The sequence below is a fragment of the Pan paniscus genome, chromosome 5 (assembly GCF_029289425.2).
Source record: "Pan paniscus chromosome 5, NHGRI_mPanPan1-v2.0_pri, whole genome shotgun sequence".
Classification (NCBI taxonomy): Eukaryota; Metazoa; Chordata; class Mammalia; order Primates; family Hominidae; genus Pan; species Pan paniscus.
This window is the reverse complement of record NC_073254.2, coordinates 82,389,546-82,410,832: the sequence shown is the minus strand read 5'-3', so window position 1 is coordinate 82,410,832 and position 21,287 is coordinate 82,389,546. Positions and strand designations below refer to the sequence as shown.

General features: G+C 33.9%; 1 protein-coding gene across 2 annotated transcripts in view; it reads left to right on the top strand.

Annotated features, from left to right (window-relative positions):
• Window positions 1-21,287, top strand: part of LOC117978267 (protein eyes shut homolog) — a 377,736-nt gene that overhangs the window by 196,426 nt on the left and 160,023 nt on the right. For both annotated transcript variants that reach the window (XM_063605329.1, XM_063605328.1), the window contains exons 3-5: window positions 6,587-6,721; window positions 6,973-7,917; window positions 11,844-11,957. In XM_063605329.1, coding sequence (XP_063461399.1) covers window positions 7,170-7,917; window positions 11,844-11,957 — 862 coding nt within the window. In that variant the 5' untranslated portion in view covers window positions 6,587-6,721; window positions 6,973-7,169. The remainder of the gene's footprint in view (window positions 1-6,586; window positions 6,722-6,972; window positions 7,918-11,843; window positions 11,958-21,287) is intronic.

Genomic DNA, 21,287 nt, shown 5'->3' with positions numbered 1-21,287 from the left:
AAAAATGAAAAAGTCTGAATAAAGCATTGACATTAAGTAAAATTCATTAGTTAATATACTAATATTAACTCATTAATTGTGACAAATGTGTTATACTAATATGAAACATTAAAAATCATAGAAACTGGACAATATGGTATACGTGAGAACATTCGGCACTCTCTTCCTAATAACTCTGTAAATTTAAAACTCTACTAAATTTTTTTAACAAAATATGTATTTAAAAAGTTAATATAATAAAGATCCATGTGCAGGATTTTCTGGGATGTAATTTTTCAACTTCTTTGAGTTAATACCCAAAGTATGATTTGTGTGAGTTGAGTATGATTATTGGATCACATGGTAAGAGTATGTTTTGTTTTGTAAGACATCCTTATGCTCTTTATAGCAGCTTTATTCATAATTGTCAAAACATGGAAGCAAAACATTTTTGTCTATAAGTCGCATATAGCCTTTGACTTTTATATACTTAAGCTATCTTAATTTCAATGACAGGTCAATGTTTAAACAGAGAACCTTTTTTTCATGAAAGCTAAAACAGACAATGGAAAAGAAGTTATACTTATATTTTTTAAAAAATCAATAATCTATAAGACCATATGTGGAGAAAGGAAAAGGAAGTACAAAATAAGGCATAATTTATTTAAAATCTCTTTTATAAAACCAGCTCTGTTTTTTAAAAGCAAATAATCATGTTGGTAAATGTATGATGCTATGGTCTCATCCATTTCTGTTTAATAATAATATTTTCACCCTCTAGATAACGGCAAAGTTGTCTAGATAATATTTTTTAAGGCAAGCTTAAAGTGTTTCAAAAAAACTAATTTCTTACAGCATATTTTAATATGTCAACAATAATCTCTATACTTTTTAATAATGTCATATATGGAATTATATATTTTGATAAAAATTTAACCACAAGCTAAAGAAATGTTAATGCAAAATTTATAATTGCAATTGAAATGATATCTTGAATGGTAAATCTTTTATACTCTATAATCAGTGAGTTACCAAGCGTCATTCTTTACTCCAGTTACAATATATTGATGTTTCTTTCCATTTCCTTTACCACTTTTAATCCATATACTATAGACCAACAGTATAATGGCAACGATAATTTAGGTGTTTTTCTTAAATGTAGTTTTTCCTTATTAAAATATAAAATATTCTAGAAAAAATATATTATCTCTGTTAAGAGATAGGAAATATGATCTTAAAAGAGTAGAATAATGAAACCTCAATGTAATCATTTAAATTCTCATTTTAATCATCTACAAAAGAGAAATAACTAACAATACCAATATGCTGTGATGACTCAAATTGAGATGAAGGCTGCATACACCTCCCTTCTCCCACACACGGACAAACGCACATGTATACATGGACATTCACAGATATAGTGATACTATTGTCAATTATTTTCCATTCTAGATTACTTACAGAAAACCGATTTCACTTCACAGAAGACAAACTGTTTCTAATAAGTACTCTTTAATACAGCTATTTAAAATTTCTGAGGCCTACTCATAGAGTGTGCGGATTAAAAAGGAAAATATTTTAAAAATACTGACATATTAAATTTAATCCCTAAACATTTAAGCATGTTAAAAAGCATTATAAAATTATACATTTGTAAGTAGCTGAGTGATGAGCAAAACAAAAAGTTCTGACCTTCCCCCACCCCCAAGTGTAATCCACAATGCACTTCATTCTTCAGCTCATCTGTGACAGTCTTGTGGCTCTTTCTACCTCCTGACATCACTGACCCTTGCACATTCCCTACAATCACTTCATTCCTGACTGTTTATTTACTTTAGGATTATATAAACCTGGGAGACAGAAATAAGAGGGAATTGAATGAAGGTACATTTCTACCTATTATTTCTTCTTCAAAAAGGATACTATAATGTGAAGGCACTTGTAGAGATCTGAGTTTAAACACAGCTTTATGAAGAAGTTGATGTAGGAAATGAGATTTTAACTCTATTTTGGCAACTTGTTTACTTAATTACTCTTCTTCCATAGACAATTTTTTCAAAGATTTTTTAAATTTGATTTTTCTCTCCCATAATCTCACCATACCACTCAAATCTACCTGCTCTTATAGCATCAACTGACCAGTTACTGAGTTTACCACCATTATGATAATCAAATATAGAAAACTCACTTCATAATTTATAAAAGTGCCAACTCTAAAAATTCTGAAAACCTTTTTCTTTGTTTTTCTTAACAAAATGCAAGGATAACTTGAGATACCTTCTTTCACTTGTCTCTTGAATATTATTGTTCTCCAGGATTGTTTATCATCTTTTGCCTGAGCCACTTTGTTTAATCCTATGCCTTATTGGCAATCATGTTGTGAATATTCTTTCTCCTAAATTACCTGCCTCCTTTGCCTCAGAAGCCTAACTGGGTGTGTGCATTTGTGTATGAGATGGTAAATGTGACTGAGAGCATGTGTTTTGGAGTCAGGTCAATATATGCACCACTGCTTATTGATTGTGTGAGCTTGGGCAAGTCCTTAATCTTTCTGTGCTTCAGTTTTCTCATTTTATTTTTTATTTTTTACTCTTTTTATTTTTATTTCTTTGGACACTATGGTGACTTAAGTTTTCTCATTTTTAAAATAGGGCCGTGACTATGTACCTCACAGGATCATTGTCATAATCAAGACAGTGTACTAAAGAAGGACCGGTGTCTCCCAATAGTAGGAGCATAATTGATAAAGTCAGTCACTACTCCCTTAAAAAATATGAATACATCAGCTGTCTCTTCACTAGTACTCTCAGTTTTATTTTAAAATTTACCATTTTTTTCCCTTTTCTAGTATCCTTGCTAAAATGTTCATCATTCATACTGCTGGTAGCATTTCTGAAACACACATTTTCACTCCTATAATTTTAGTCCAATCTGTGGTAGGTAAAATTTGTTGCTTACTTTCTAGAGCACAGGCATAAATTATGAGAACTTTTATATCTGTTAATTTTATCTCTTCTATTTCTAATTTTCCTCTTTGTATATGTTTTGAAAGTACAATGTATAATTTATACAAATAAAAAGCTGCTTATTGTGGAGGCCATAGTTCTTAAAGAAGTGAAACATGAAAAATATCAGGTATATAGAATCAACTACAAGCTTATTAAAGGCTTCCACAGTTCATAATACTGTCTATTGAGTGCAAATAGAAATAAATTACATCCATCATCTCCAATCTCTACTCAACTATCTTTAATTGAATGCCTATGATATGCCAACTATTATAATGAGCATGTTCTATTCAAATTATTTTTTGGCTTATATAAAACTTATTTGTTTAAACTTATTACTTTTTTTTTTAAAGATGTAATTTAAGATGACAGCTGTTTGTGAAAGAAGAAATATTGTTCATGTTTTCTTAACTACTGAATTTAAGTTGGACTTTATTTGTTAGAATAACCTAACTACAAAGCTACTAAAAAAGTGATACAGTTCATACAGTTCTGAAATTACACATATTTTCCTGTGAAATATTTTTCTGGTAACGTAACCTGTCAAGTGATGTTATGGTTGTAATTATGTGAAATGCTGTCAATGGCTCCATCGTAGTTCTGGGTTTCTGGACTTCTTGGCTCAAGAATTTATCAGATGTTAATGGTAATATCACCTGGGATAAAATTACTTCCTGATTTTAATCAATATGTGTGTTTAGAATTGAGGAGAATGCCATTTGGCTTGCTATTTTGACAGAGTTTGAAAAATGTCTTTATAAATGAAAAACTGAGACACATAACATCATACCTTTGGGGTCAAAATTACATCACCTTTTTCAAATTTATAATGTTTATATTACTCTAGTTCCCAATAAAATCCAAAGCATTTTGTATTCAGCATGTATAGATATACAGTGACTTCATAGATGTTTTTCTGTTAGTGTTTTTTTTTCCTTTGCTGCTATTTTCATTTATTTAAATTTTCACAAGGCGGAAATGCAATGCATCAAGCCACTTTCTCTTTGAAAACATAAATGCACAATAACTAGAGACCCAGCGTGCTCTAAGAACTGTGGGATTAGCCCCACAATAATGTGGGCTCACATCTGCAGTCGGTCTAAAAATGTCACATAGGCCTAATTTTGCTTCAATGCAAATGTAATTTGTTTCCTCGCATTTACATGTGGAAATAAATTTGTGACTGTGTTTAACTCATTTGCTATTTAATCTTTAGTGTATCCTTTTCAACTAAGCTGCTGGGAAAATAATACACCTGTGCAGGTTGCTACTACTGTAAATTTGTGATTTACAGGTACAAAAGTATTTCAATATTGCCTAGTGATCCATATCTTTCTCTAAAACCTCACTTTCTCTCTTGTGATTTCTGAACACTTGTGCTAGAAAATCACTCAGATAGACCTTAAACTGAGCGTATGCACAAGTGAATCAGACTTCTCCCCTCTTCCTTGCCGTCTTACTGCTCCAACTGGTCTTCCTGGATTTTCTTCTCTTTCTTTAGGCCAACAGCCTTGGAGATGTAGTAATTCTACCATTTCAATATTTATGGACTTCACGAGTGTTATATTTGTATTGCCTCTGTACTAATTAGTCTTCATTATTGTTTCACTACATTAGTGTTGTTTTCTCCTCCACAAGTGTCTCAATTCTTTTAATTGCACTCACCAATATGTTCCTCACCTTGAAACTAGACTAATGCTATTAAATTATAGTGAGTTCTCAATGTAGTTGACAGGTTCTTCAAAATTGTGACTTTAAGCAAAACGACACACAACATGTTGGTCCTCAACATCTTTTCCTTCTCTGTCTTTTCATTATAACATTGAAGAGAGAACAAAATTGATTTTGTCATATGTTGTTTTGAAGTCGCAGTTTCCAAGAACCTATGGACAAAGTTAAGTGAGGATTTATTTATTTATTTATTTTGTTAATCATCCATGTGAAATCTTCAAGAGGCTCTTCATTGCTCTCGAATAAAATATGAGCTCCTTTACTGAGAATGGCTGCTCCTTCTTGATATAATCTCTTCCTAAATGGAGTGCTTATCTTTAATTGTAATTCCTTTTCCCTCTTTGATGAGAAAGCTCCACTTCTCTTACTTCCTTAAAGGCATCCAGCGTCACATTCACCTCAAAATCTTTAGATGTAGATGCTCTCTCCTGGAACATTTTTCCTTTGGCAATTTTCCCAGGTGATTCCGTTTTATCATTTTAGCTTAGATTTTGTTTCCTGGATTGGACTAAATGTCCTTGCTACATGTCTCAGACCATTAGACTATTTTGTTGATAGCAATTTGATGATGTTGCTTGTCTAATGATCTGTCTCCTTCATTGAGTTCTTAATTCCTTCCATTGATACCCTATTCCAACTGATTATTGATGAATCTTGGTACTGAGCATATTGCCTTGCACATAGATTGAGCTCAAATATACTTGTTTGAATTATTTTTTAAACCTTTAGCAAGATTGATAATTTAAATCTATAAAATTAACAAGGTGATTAATATATTTGAAATTGACATGATTATGTAGAACATTTAATTATGTAGAAGTTGTATTTTATCTTTCTATATGCATATTTGTGTTATTTGTCACATGAATTTATATTTCATAGATTTATAATATGTAGAACTGAAATTGCAAAGAGGTAATTTATAATTCAAATTTGATTTCTGCCTGATCTAAAATACCCATTAAAATGTTAGACTTACCATAAAGATTTGATATGAATTAACAAATAAATTATATAATGGCATACCATAATGTATTTTAACAACATTTAATTGATCTTTATGGTACAGTAGAAAATGCCGATATTTTGAATCTGACAAACCTGAATTTTAATCCAACATATACCACTTACCTGCTGGATGAAATTGTACAATAACAAAAATAAAAGCTACTATTTATTGAGTGACTCATATATGTTTACGTAGTCATTCCATCTTCAATACTACCTTGTTAATTAGGTGTACTTCTCCCTGGTGTACCTATTTGAAAGTGGAGAGAATTAAATCTCAGGTTGCCTAAGGACATTAAACAAACGAATAACATAACTGAGATCCAAAGAACACGTTTTTTTCACTAACGTCATTTACCTTTCCTCTCAAAATTTGAGTTTAATTGTGAGGATTGCAGTTTCTTTGTTAATCAAGTAGTAGAGTGATTTGTACAGAGAAAACCTTCAATAATTGGTAGTTACCCTTTAAAAAAAATAGGTCAATATATTAAACTCAGAAATCCTTTATGTTTTCTTGCCCTCTGGAACAACAGAATTGACGGGCTGACCCCTCCTTTCAGTTACTACCATTTAACTTATATTTATTTTTACTTTATTTACTTATATTTATAATCTTTTCATTACTGCTTTGTGACTTTCTTTTCCCTCTTTATCTGGCACCTTCCACCATTCCTACAGAAGACTCATTCTAGGTTAGTCATTTGCACAACAGAATTTTACATATATATGGGAGTTCCCATCCTCTGGATTATCATAAAAGGAACATGATTATCACTATCAGTTATTTTAAGGCTTATTTTTATATAAAATATTACATGAAAAATATGTTTAAATGGTGTTTACTCTTCTATGTTTTAAAGGTGTTTTTTGAAAACTAATCAGAAGAGGAATGCTTATCTCCCAAGAAAATTGAAACCATCTGTAAAAGAATCTTGGCTGTGCTGTGTTTTGATTAGATTGAAGTTTGGTGTAAAGAGAAAACACAAAAGACCGCAGTAAGTTGCTGGCTTAATTATGTCATGAAACCAGAACTTTTCAGAATCAGGTGACTATATAAAGCTTGACCAGATCAACATATCTTGATCATGTTTTTCTTGGCCTTCTTTCCCAAAGAAGGTCCCCAGCTGCTGGTGACACTATCTTTGCAGTGTAGGCTCTTATGAAATCTACAAAAAGAGCTAGCATTTTCTATATTATTAATTTAGGGAAAACTTCACTAACAATATATGTTTTTTTCTGTTTAAAGGAATATTTACAACATTTGAATTCCTGTTTCTCCATCAAAGCACACTGTCATCAAAGCTACTTTGGGGATAGAAAAAAGGTCAATTCCAATTCCCAGGAATCCCTAACCACAACTTTACTTGGAAATTTCCGGTAATACTTAAAACACCATTTTGCAGCAATTCTTTATGATAAACTGTAAAATACAGTTACCCAAAAATGACTGACAAATCAATCATCATTCTGAGCCTGATGGTTTTTCACAGCTCTTTCATAAATGGAAAAACATGTAGACGGCAATTGGTGGAAGAATGGCATCCACAACCCTCATCATATGCGGTAAATTGGACACTAACAGAAAACATCTGCTTGGACTTCTACAGAGATTGCTGGTTTTTGGGTGTAAACACTAAAATAGATACTTCAGGCAATCGAGCTGTTCCCCAGATTTGCCCTTTGCAAATTCAATTAGGAGATATCCTTGTAATTTCTTCTGAACCATCTCTTCAATTTCCAGAAACAAATTTGATGAATGTTTCTGAAACATCTTTCGTTGGCTGTGTGCAAAATACCACAACGGAAGATCAGTTACTTTTTGGCTGCAGACTAAAAGGAATGCACACTGTTAATTCTAAGTGGCTGAGTGTTGGGACACATTATTTTATCACAGTTATGGCAAGTGGTCCATCACCTTGTCCACTGGGACTTCGACTAAATGTGACAGTGAAACAGCAGTTCTGCCAGGAATCTCTGAGTTCAGAATTTTGCTCTGGTCATGGTAAATGTCTTAGTGAAGTTTGGAGCAAGACATATAGCTGCCATTGCCAGCCTCCATTTTCTGGAAAATACTGCCAGGAACTTGATGCATGTTCTTTTAAACCATGTAAAAATAATGGCAGTTGCATTAATAAAAGAGAAAATTGGGATGAGCAAGCATATGAATGTGTCTGTCACCCACCATTTACAGGTAAGATTGTTTAAAATATATAATTTTATTAAAATAGAGAAACACAGTGCATTTATAAACTGTTAACAGAAATCAAAGTACATTTTAAACGCGGTGGCTCACACCTGTAATCCCAGCACTTTGGGAGGCCGAGGCGGGTGGACCACGAGGTCAGGAGAGCGAGACCATCCTGGCTAACACGGTGAAACCCCGTCTCTACTAAAAATACAAAAAAAAAATTAGCCGAGCGTGGTGGCGGGCGCTTGTAGTCCCAGCTACTCGGGAGGCTGAGGCAGGAGAATGGGGTGAACCCGGGAGGTGGAGCTTGCAGTGAGCCGAGATAGCGCCACTGCAGTCCGGCCTGGGCAAAAGAGCGAGACTCCGTCTCAAAAAAGATAAAAATAAAAATAAAATAAATAAAAATAAATAAAAAATTTAATAGATTCCTTAGATTTGGCTGAATATAGATTCTGGACATACACAAATCCTATCAGGGATCCTCCAAAATAAGCTTTTTGCTTAACTGAAAGAGGGCTCTTAGAAACATGTTTAATAGTGAAATATCTATATCTACATCTTTCCCAACATTCATTCTTAACGTCTCATACATTAAAACATAAGATTATCAGAATAATATAAAAGCTTTTAGTCACTGAATGAATTCCCAAGATTATGGTATTTAGATAGGTGATAACTTGAAAATAAATTATGCATCTCAGTAGAGGAAGTTAGGGAACTATGGTTGAAGGGAAGTGATTGAAACTGCTTGGCAGAATTGGAGAGGAACAGATAATTGTGAGCCAAGAGCAATGTTTTAAATGGATGTTGGTGTGGCATCCAAATGGTGATTTATAACCAATAGTGACAAGGATGGAAAGAAGATGTTATAATTAATAACGGTTGTAATAAGCTCAATAAAAGGCAATAATCAGAGAAGGTTGTAAAAAGATGTTTGGTGAGTAATTAAGCCAGAGGAAAGGCAATCTAAAAAAAATGTAAATGATGCTGCCTGAGGCTAACGTGAAGTTTGAAGGGAATAAAACTCTCTCTACTTGAGAATATACTAGAGGAATCTGGGTCATCGGAGGAAAGTGAGGAGAAAGATTGAAAAAATGTAGGGAACATTTAAAGCTTGGAAACTTGTGAAAGAATTTATTTGAGGGTTTGACAGACCTGGCATGGAGAGTTACAAGTGAAATAAGACCACGATGATCTAACAAAGAGAAATATTTGACACGGCTGATAATAATAGTATAGGAAAACAGCAGATTGGTATGTATTTTGGTCATAAAAGAGGAAGGAAGGTTAGAGCAGAGATATATCTAGAGCAGATCACCTGCAGGGATAACTGTACTTTTGTTAGGCAGGCTTTAGGGGGATTCCTTCTCCCCTGTGCCTGAGGCTGACTCCATTGGAGCCAAGTTTAAAGAGGCTGTGTGATAACATGTAATGGGAGCCGACTTGGAGGCGGCTCATGCCTGTAATCCCAGCACTTTGGGAGGCCCAGGCAGGCAGATCACCTGAGGTAAGGAGTTCAAGACCAGCCTGGCCAACATGGTGAAACCTCGTCTCTACAAAAATACAAAAATTAGCCGGGCATAATGGCGGGTGCCTGTAATCCCAGCTACTCGGGAGGCTGAGGCGGAAGAATACCTTGAACCAGGAGGTAGAGTTTGTAGTGAGCTGAGATCGCGCCATTGCACTCCAGCCTGGGCGATGAAGGGAGACTGTCTCAAAAAATAAAATAAGATAAAATAAAAAGATGTAATAGAAGACCTCAATAAGCCATTGTAGGCTGTAAAATTCACCTAATCCAATCTTTCAAATAGTCATTTTGAACTTGGTAGCTCAGTACCAAGATCCTTATAGAAGTTAATACCAATAATAGCCACTGAATATATTGTCTCTATAACGTGGATCAAATTCTCATTTGACTGTGTTGGCATTGGTGATAGAAGGTGCAAGTTATACGTCTTCTTTCCGCTGGGGTATATCAGGTGATTAAAGTTAAGGAAGACTAGAGAAAATATGAAAACACTCAAATTGCTGATTTGGAGTGAATGATAAAGCAATTTAATAGACAGTCTTTAAAGCATCCATTTTCACCTGTCCAAAGAGTTTTAAAGAACATTTGGCCAGAAAATTTCTACTATGTGTCAGAATATTAATTTGCGTGTATGCATTCATAGTTTATGGGATATTATTTTAGTGGTTTTATTATAACTGCATAGAATGGTTTGCTTCCTACTCAATTTCCTTCCTTCCTTCCTTCTTTCCTTCTTTGCTTCCTTCCTTCCTTTCTCTCTTTCTGTCTTTCTCTTTGTTTGTTTCTTTCTTTCTCTTTCTTTCTCTTTCTTTCTTACAGCCATAGGTGCTTTAAATCATTAAGCTTTGAGCACTATAAAATGCCTAAATAATGCTTACTTATTTTTATAACATTAAGAATACTCCATTTGCCACTTTAATTATAAATAATTACTTCAATTTTAAAAATCAAAGAAGATAATGAAATATGTAGAATTGTCAAAACAATTGAGAATGCTTACTGCATTAGTTTGCTAGAGCTGTCATAACAAAGTACCATAGACTGGATGGCTTAAACAGAAACTTATTTTCTCACAGTTTTAGATGCCAAAAGTCAAAGATTGGCAGATATGGTTTCTTCTGAGATCTATTTGCTTGGTCCATAGACTGCTGTCTTCTCCCTGTGTCTTTATATTGTCATTTCTCTGTATGTATCTGTGTGTAAATGTTCTCCTCTTGAGAGCACACCAGTCACATTGGATTAGGACGCACCCTACTGACCTTATTTAACCTTAATTGCGTACTTCTCTAAAGATATTATCTCCAAATATAGATACTCTGTGATGCTGAGGGTTAGAACTTCAACATATGAATTTGGCGGGGGTGGGTGGGCACAATTTAGCTCATAAAACTCACTAAGTTTTAATTAGGGTGTGGCCTATTGAGCATTATACTGTTAATTTAGTTTTTATGTTTGGAAAACCTTTTGAAACACAATGATTTTTATTTATATTTTCATTATTTATATTTTCATTACATTTAGGGTTGCTTGGAGGCAAATGAAGAAAAAAGTTCTGCATTAGTGAGGCAGGGATGTCAGTATATAAGGAATTTGAAAGATATCAATGATAATGGCAAAAACTGCTCATAAATTAAATTAAGAGCTTAATTAAACTGGGGAAAAAACATATTGCCAAATTACATGCAGTTGGTTTGTAACAACATTTGTCCACTTGCTATGCCCTGGGATTTTCAAGGCACATTCCTCTACTAAGGTATTATAAGATGATTAAATATGCATAGAATGAGTATGTTATGGAAGGCTGTGTGTGTGTGTGTGTGTGTGTGTATATATATATATATATATCTGATATAGTGGGACCACAATAGTATGTGTAAGTGAGATTTGGAAAATTTGATATGCCAGCAAGTGCAAAGAAGTGTTGAATTTGGAAGTTTGTGCACATATTCTGAGAATCCAGGCAGCCATTTCTGCTTTTGAATTGTTCCCTTGGCTAGGGGGTAAGTCTGAGAAACAGTACACATTTGAATGTGTCATTTTGTAAATTATCACTGCAATACTATGAATGTATGTTGAAAAACTGGTACTTAAATGTATGAATATTATCTATCATGAAAATACAATTAAAATTTTAAAATATTACGTAAATTAAATAAAGCTCAAATACTACAAGCCAGAAAAAATATTTGGATATTATAGTCTGGGGTCAGAAGATGAAAACTTATGTAAAGTATCAAAATTAATTTTTATTTCAATTTAAATGCATCATCGTATAACATGGTTTCATAACTGAAATTACTTTAGTCAGAATTTGATATTTTCATTATTAAAGAATTGAGGGAAAACTGATGGTTATAATATTGATATCCAATGTAAAAAAAACTTTTTTTCATTGTTATAGGAAAGAATTGCTCAGAAATAATTGGCCAATGTCAACCACATGTCTGTTTCCATGGAAACTGCAGCAATATTACTTCAAATAGTTTCATTTGTGAATGTGATGAGCAATTTTCAGGTAAAAAATGCATATATATACATCCATATACACAAGTAACTTTAATTTTATCTATGTATTTCAAATTAAATGTGAAATATTTCCTTTATTATTGAAAAATACGATTTTAGAATTTATATATACTGAACTCTTTTATGGTAAAGTTTAATAAATCAATTTGGTTAATACAATTAAATCATACTACTGCTAAATGTTTTATGGCATAAGAAGAGTCTGAACAACAGTTCACATGCTTTTCACCATAAAATTACTTACATCTTTCTTCAGACTTGCATTTATGACCAATGAGTTTGAAATTATTCATGTGTTTATTTGACACTTCTTAACCATTAAATTTTAAATTATGGACATTTTCACTGAACACATGTTGAGGTTTCTGTTAATTTCTTTTTAAAAAGTCTGCTAAAGGAAGATATTATTACATCTTTTTTTGATATAAAATGCAGATAAAATATATATTTTTAAATTACACTTTAAGTTCTGGGTTACATGTGAAGGATGGGCAATTTTGTTACATAGGTATGCCATGTGCCATGGAGGTTTGCTCACCCATCAACCCGTCACCTATATTAGGTATTTCTCCTAATGCTATCCCTCCCCTAGCCGCCAACCCCCAACAGGCCCCAATGTGTGATGTTCCCCTCCCTGTGTCCATGTGTTCTCATTGTTCAACCCCCATTTATGACTGAGAACTTCCAGCGTTTGGTTTACTGATCTTGCGATAGTTTGCTGATCTTGCGATAGTTTGCTGAGAATGATGGTTTCCAGCTTCATCCATGTCCCTACAAAGGACATGAAATCATCCTTTTTTTTTTTTTTATGGCTGCATAGCATTCCATGGTGTATATGTGCCACATTTTCTTTATCCAGTCTATCATTGATGGACATTTGGGTTAGTTCCAAGTCTTTGCTATTGTGAATTGTGCTGCAGTAAACATATGTGTGCATGTGTCTTTATCGTAGAATGATTATAATCCTTTGGGTATATGCCCAGCAATGGGATTGCTGGTCAAATGGTATTTCTAGTTCTAGATCCTTGAGGAATCACCACACTGTCTTCCACAATGGTTGAACTAATTTACACTCCCACCAACAGTGTAAAAGCATTCCTATTTTTCCACAACCTCTCTAGCATCTGTTGTTTCCTGACTTTTTAATGATCACCATTCTAAATGGCATAAGATGGTATCTCATTGTGGCTTTGATTTGCATTTCTCTAATGACCAGTGATGATGAGCATTTTTTCACATATCTATTGGCTGCATAAAGGTATTCTTTTGCAAAGTGTCTATTCATATCCTTTGCCCATTTTTTGATGGGGTTGCTTGCTTTCTTCTTGTAAATTTGTAAGTTCTTTGTAGATTCTGGATATTAACCCTTTGTCAGATGGATAGATTGCAAAATTTTTCTCCCATTCTGTAGGTTGCCTGTTCACTCTGACGGCAATTTCTTTTGCTGTGTGGAAGCTCTTTAGTTTAGTTAGATCCCATTTGTCAATTTTGGCTTTTTTTGCCATTGCTTTTCGTGTTTCAGACCTGAAGTCTTTGCCCTTGCCTATGTCCTGAATGGTATTCCCCAGGTTTTCTTCTAGGATTTTTATGATTCCAGGTCTTATGTTTAAGTCTTTGATCCATCTTGAGTTGATTTTTGTATAAGGAGTAAGGAAGGGGTCCAGTTTTAGTTTTCAGCATATGGCTAGCCAGTTTTCCCAAAACCATTTCTTAAATAGGGAATCTTTTCCCCATTGCTTCTGTGTGTCAGGTTTGTTGAAGATCAGATGGTGGTAGATGTGTGGTGTTATTTCTGAGGTCTCCATTCTGTTCCATTGGTCTATGTATCTGTTTTGGTACCAGTACCATGCTGTTTTGGTTACTGTAGCCTTGTAGTAAAATTTGAAGTTAGGTAGCATGATACCTCCAGCTTTGTTCTTCTTGCCCAGGATTGTCTTGGCTATGTGGGCTCTTTTTTGGTTCCATATGAAGTTTATAGTAGAGTTTTCCAATTCTGTGAAGAAAGTCAGTGGTAGCTTGATGGGGATAACATTTAATCTATAAATTACTTTGGGAAGTAAGGCCATTTTCAAGATATTGATTCTTCCTATCCATGAACATGGAATGTTTTTCCATTTGTTTGTGTCCTCTCTTATCTCCTTGAGCAGTGGTTTGTAGTTTTCCTTGAAGACGTCCTTCACAAAATGAAGGCAGAAATAAAGATGTTTTTTGAAACCAATGAGAACAAAGACACAACGTACCAGAATCTCTGGGACACACTGAAAGCAGTGTGTAGAGGGAAATTTATAGCCCTAAATGGCCACAAGAGAAAGGAGGAGAGATCTAAAATCGACATCCTAACATCACAATTAAAAGAACTAGAGAAGCAAGAGCAAACACATTCAAAAGCTAGCAGAAGACAAGAAATAACTAAGATCAGAGCAGAACTGAAGGAGATAGAGACATAAAAAACTTTGAAAAAATCAATGAATCCAGGAGCTGGTTCTTTGAAAAGATCAACAAAATAGATATACCACTAGCCAGACTACTAAAGAAGAAAAGAGAGCAGAATTAAATAGATGCAATAAAAAATGATAAAGGGGATATCACCACCGATCTCACAGAAATACAAACTACCATCAGAGAATAGTATAAACACCTCTATGCAAATAAACTAGAAAATATAGAAGAAATGGATAAATCCCTGGACACATACACCCTCCCAAGACTAAACCAGGAAGAATTTTAATCTCTGAATAGACCAGTAACAGGTTCTGAAATTGAGGCAATAATTAATAGCCTACCAGCCAAAAAAAGTCCAGGTCCAGATGGATTCACAGCCAAATTCTACCATAAGTACAAAAATGAGCTGGTACCATTCCTTCTGAAATTATTCCGATCAACAGAAAAAGAGGGAATCCTCCCTAACTCATTTTATGAGGCCAGCATCGTCCTGATACCAAAGCCTGGCAGAGACAAAACAAAAAAAGAGAATTTTAGGTCAATATCCCTGATGAACATTGATGCAAAAATCCTCAGTAAAATACTGGCAAGGAGAATCCAGCAGCACATCAGAAAGCTTGTCTACCACGATCAAGTCGGCTTCATACCTGAGATGCAATGCCAGTTCAACATACGCAAATCAACAAATGTCATCCATTGCATAAACAGAACCAACGACAAAAAGCACATGATTATCTCAATAGATGCAGAAAAGGCCTTCGACAAAATTCAACAGCCTTTCATGCTAAAAACTCTCAATAAACTAGGTATCCATGGAACGTATCTCAACATAATAAGAGCTATTTATGACAAACCCACAGCCGGTATCATACTGAATGGGCAAAAACTGGAAGCATTCCCTTTGAAAACTGGCAGAAGACAAGGATGTCCTCTCTCACCACTCCTATTCAACATAGTGTTGGAAGTTCTGGCCAGGGCAATCAGGCAAGAGAAGGAAATAAAGGTTTTCAAATAGGAAGAGAGGAAGTCAAATTGTCTGTTTTTGCAGATGACATGATTGTATATCTAGAAAACCCCATTGTCTCAGCCCAAAATCTCCTTGAGCTGATAAGGAACTTCAGCAAAGTCTCAGGATACAAAATCATTGTGCAAAAATCACAAGCATTCCTATATACCAATAACAGGCAAACAGAGAGCCAAATCATGAGTGAACTCCCATTCACAATTGCTGCAAAGAGAATAAAATACCTAGGAAAGAACTTACAAGGGATGTGAAGGACCTCTTCCAGGATAAAATATTTTTTAGGAGTTCTATATTTTACTTATTCAAAATCAGTTTGTTAGATAACATTTTCCAAGATATTCATGAAGTAAATGATTTCTATTTATTATTCTTTAGAACGTTTGGCTAAATTTAGATACTGCAAAGTTGTTGACTCTCTCAATTTATTTCCATTATGCTCTAGTATGTAAGTTTATCCTTGAAATTTAGGAGCCCCCTCAAATGCTTCCCACAAGCCCAGCTATTCCAAAGCACTGTTATAATATTTAAAATCTTATATACTTTTGAAATCTTATTAAATTTGCTAAGTGTCTTTCTTGAATCATGGAGGAATAAACTTCAATGCTTTATCTAAAAAATGCAACTTACTGTAATGTTCAAAAACTGATTTCTTTGGTACTTAAATTTTTTTAGCTGTTTAATCAAATTTTTGAAACTGATTTTGAGCAAGATGCAGCTAGAGCATTCTGTTACCAAAATGTCAAAGCTTCCCTGCACCCTTAGATTCATTTTCAAAGTCATTCTTTAGAGACTTAAACATTTCTAAATTTGAATGTTGATGAAAAGAAGCAAGAAAAAAAGCACATTATGCCATGTTACAATTTTTTCAATAATAGTTTTGTCACAACAAATTAGTTCCATTACTCTATAAGTATTTAAAATTATTTGTGAATTTTGAAACTACAGTTTTTATTTTAGTTGTGTGAATATCATGACTGATTTGAAACAAAATATGAACTATGTGTGAACCACAATACATTTCCTATATTTTCTGCTCCACATTTTTCTATATTTGATCAAAACAATGTATTATGCCACATACTTAACAAAATGTGTATTTAAAATTTCACCACAGGAACCAATAACTTTATTTTTGAATATTGTTTGCTGAATTCACAAATTCCCAATGGCACTACCAACATTGTCAGATGTCTTGCCTTTGACAGAATAAACTTGCAAAACTTTATTTTAATTTAATGAATTGGAGGGAAAAAGAAAACCATTGTTGGAATTAACTGATTATCAATTTGAAGTTTCTGCTTTTATTAATATGGCTCACTTTTTTTTTTTTTTTTTTTTTTTTTGAGGCAGAGTCTCACTGTTTCACCCAGGTTGGAGTGCAGTGGTGAATCTCGGCTCACTGCAACCTCCGCCTCCGAAGCTCCAGTGAGTTTCCTGTCTTACGCTCCCAAGTAGCTGGAATTATAGGTGCATGCCACCACAGCCGGCTAAGTTTTGTATTTTTAGTAGTGACGGGATTTTGCCATGTTGGCCAGGCTGGTCCCAAACTTTTGTCCTCCAGCGATCCACTTGCCTTGGCCTCCCAAAGTGCTGGAATTACAGGAGTGAGCCACCACGCACAGCCCAAGCTGGCATTTTTTAACTGTAAGTGAAGTTGTCTACTAGCTGAGCTGACACTTTGACAACTATCACTTTACTTTTTGTATGCACAGAGGAACTTGCAATAAAAAATGACAAAAATAATTTTGGGACAGTCATTTGATCTAAATGAAAAGACGTGCTTCACAGAGTGATATGTAAGAAGACCTGCCTATGAACCTAGCTCATCATCAGAAGACAGTCTTCTAAAATATTTACTAACATTTTTAAAAGTAGATGCTGATGATTGCTCAACTAATGTATGCATTCTGGTTTGTATATAGTCAGTAATGTCACTAATATCCTACAGTGGATCATTAATAGTGGCACAGTTTAGGGGCAACTACATATTCATCATTGATTTTCTAGGGAAACAAATTTGAAACTTAGTTTTATTAAAAAGTAAGTATTTATTGTAGAATAAGAAATGTTCATCAGTGCATAGTAAAGTATGTAAATAGTTGTAGATTTATACCAAGGGCTGGCAAATTTTTCTGTAAAGAGTTAGATAGTAAATATTTTAGACTTCTTGATCCATATGGTCTCTATCACAATGATTCAACTCTGCTATTGCAGCATGAAAGCAGCCATAGGCAAACATAAATGTGTGGATTTCACTATATCAATAAAACTTTGTTTACAAAAATAGGTGGAAGGCCTTATTCAGCTTACAGCTATAGTTTACTGACCACTGTTTTGTACCACACAATAATTGACCAAACCTCTATAGCAAGAACATACAGACAATTATCTATAAACCCTATGACAAAACTAGTAGCCTCAATTTTCCTCTCATATATAACATAGACATAACTCATAATTTCCTGTGTTCCTACTGACCAAGCTCACTGGCAGCCTGGAAACATTGTGCTGGAAGAGTAGCATTATTAGTAGCTTCTCTGCATACCAACTGAAATAAGAAGGAATTACCTACGTTTGTCTGCTTGGGTCTTCAAAGTCCAACAAGCTGTCTTTGAATGATTGATACAATAAAATCTGCATCTGGAAAGCATTGAAAAAGAGAGGTGTGTTATCACTGGTTATATTACCATATTATCCTCATGTTAAAAATAATTTTCTGCTTATGTATAACTCTATATCTCACACTTCTGGAAAAGATGATGGCAGAATATAAAATACCAAGTGGTGATTTATCAAACTCATCCCTATTTGTTTTAGTGCAACCATAAATAATAGTACTTGGTTAAAACATCCAGGACAAATGGCATTTTAATATTTGGAGAGAACTGAGATACTTCAGCAATATTCTGTCTTCTACCCCATGAGCATAAACTGGTGCTATCTTGAGCAAACTAGAGTGATTACCCTATAAAGGTTTGGTAACTATAATAGGGTTTTTTAAAAAAATATTTTGAGATGTACAGCCTGTGCCAAATGTATACAGGAAGCATCACATTTAAAAGATGTATAAAATATGTCTGTATCTATCCATCGGATATGGCTTGACTGTGTCCCCACCCCAATCTCATCTTGAATTCCCACGTGTTGTGGGAGGGACCTGGTAGGAAGTAATTGAATCATGGGGGCACATCTTTCCCATGCTGTTCTCATGATAGTGAATAAGTCTCACGAGAGCCGATGGTTTTAAAAAAAGGAGTTCCCCTGCACAAGCTCTCCGTCTTTGCTTGCTGCCATCCATGTAAGATGTGACTTGCTCCTCCTTGCCTTCCACCAGGATTGTGAGGCTTCCCCAGCCACGTGGAACTGTAGGTCCATTAAACCTCTTTCTTTTGCAAATTGCCCATTCTCAGGTATGTCTTAATCAGCAGCATGAAAACGAACTAATACACCATCTATCTCTTTATTTGATACATATTTTCTAATATTTTATTATTGGTTTCTTCAAAACTCTTCAGAAACCAATATATGTATATTTTTCTACCATGATCAACTGCGCATATTAATATATATTATTTGAAATATGAGTCTGGATTCATAATCAATATTATGTTCTAATGAGCCATAGTAAAACTATAGAAAATTAATATTCCTAATGCCATATCAACCAGTGATTATTATAAAATTAGCCATTATGTCAAGTTCTCATTGCTCTTGAATTTCCTTCCAAACAGAATTTTGGAATTCATATAATTTGGAATATTATAATTGTCATACCTAAAGCAGTTTAATAACCCACATCTAATGCAAATTTACATTAAGACTGCAAATAAATATGGTATAGAGTATGCCAATCATATTTCAAAACTTAAGAGCCCTTAGAAAAACAAATTCTTGATTTTTCAGGTATCTCACATATTGTGAAATAGAGTAAAAATAAGAATCATTAGCCATAAGGTCAAACTTCAATTTCAAACATTATAAAAGTAAAATTAAGAATTAAAATATAATATAAGACCACATGAAAATGTATTCTTAATTGTAATCCCAAATTTGAAATGTTATGTAAGATTTATGCATCCATTAGAAAGTGATTTATTCAAATTTTATAAGATTTATTGCTAAATTTTTAAATGTGTATTTTTGATCAATGCCAGGAAATGTTAAAATTATTATGCTATACATTATTAGTTAATGACACATTTTCAAGTGTGAATTTGACATAGAAACAGGTGATTGTCAGAAAATAAACTGTTTTTAGTTTGACTAAATTAAAGCTACCATAAACAAATTTAGTTTCAAGATAGGAAAGTTTATTTGTAAGGATGCTGGGATGTTTGAATCCAAGATGAGTGATGTTAAAAAGGTTTTGCAATGGCATTCAATGATGGTAACTTCAGCTACCATTTTGGACAGATAACAAGAGATCCAATCTGACTAGTAGAGAATAGTGTAAGACATTTAGTTAGCAGTTTAGATCAGAGGGTAGACAAAATATTTTCCAATGTAAAGTACGTATTTCTCCATTTGAGTAATCCTCACCAGTGGGTAGAATTTGTGAAGAATAGAATTTTGCTCATGGAAAGAAAAGCAGGCAGGAGCTAAATCAGATATAACTTTCTTCATTTTTAATAATTGAACTTTAATCCTATTTTGAGACTCAATTCTGATAGAGTTTGGAAAATTAATCTCTGTCAATTTAACCCTATCTCTAACCCCCTGCCATGTAGAGAATTGAACTAGTCCTTGCTCTCATAAGTGGAATTTTAAAAAATAATGGAGTCACATGAGCTGATAAGCACACATGTATAGTCAATGTTAAGACTTAGTATTTATAAAATTTGGAATGATAATTTATGGCAAATGTTTAACACATTTAATAATGTAAATAATTTTTAAGGCATTGAATAGGCAGGTGTTTATATAAGCTTATTCTAGGTTGCTATTAGTTTTACATTGTCAAATTTTATTTTGTAGCATTTTTCTTCTTGTTTCTCTAGTCACTATGATAATTATTAGCATTGATGGTGACTGTTATTTCCAAACACAGCATAATCCACAATAACACAACATTTAAAAGCAAAGGCTCTGTATCAATTACTAACATGAACAATTTCCTTTGCTACCGTATTCCATCCAGATAAAGAACTGAGTCTTCCTCTGAATCTTCCAATTAATTTCTTCCATTGTGATGAATCCTCCATAGATTTATTGGCAAAACATTATTTCCAAGTGCTCTCCACCCTACTATAAATTGTCTCAAAATTGGACTGGGCGCAGTGGCTCACGCCTGTAATCCCAGCAGTTTGGGAGGCCGAGGTGGATGGATCATGAGGTCAGGAGATCGAGACCATCCTGGCTAACACAGTGAAATCCCATCTCTCCTAAAAAAAAAAAAAAAAAAAATACAAAAAATTAGCCGAGCTTGGTGGCGGGCGCCTGTAGTCCCAGCTACTCAGGAGGATGAGGCAGGAGAATGGCGTGAACCCGGGAGGCGGAGCTTGCAGTGAGCCGAGATCGCGCCACTGCACTTCAGCCTGGGCGACAGAGCGAGACTCCGTCTCAAAACAAAACAAACAAACAAACAAAAAATTGTCTCAAAATAGTTTGTGTCTACCAACAAGGTAGTGTATACTATACTTAATAAATAGTAATTATTGATAATTATGAGATCTCAGGATGCTAATGAAACTTTATTGCTTATATTGAGAAATGAGAGTGTAAATTGATTATAAAATGAAAAGAACTGAATGCTCAATAAAGCATAAATTTAGCTAAAGTTATTAAACAGATATACATATATGCCAATTTGAACGTCTTTTTATTGTTGTTCAATGTATAGAATACTTATTTTTT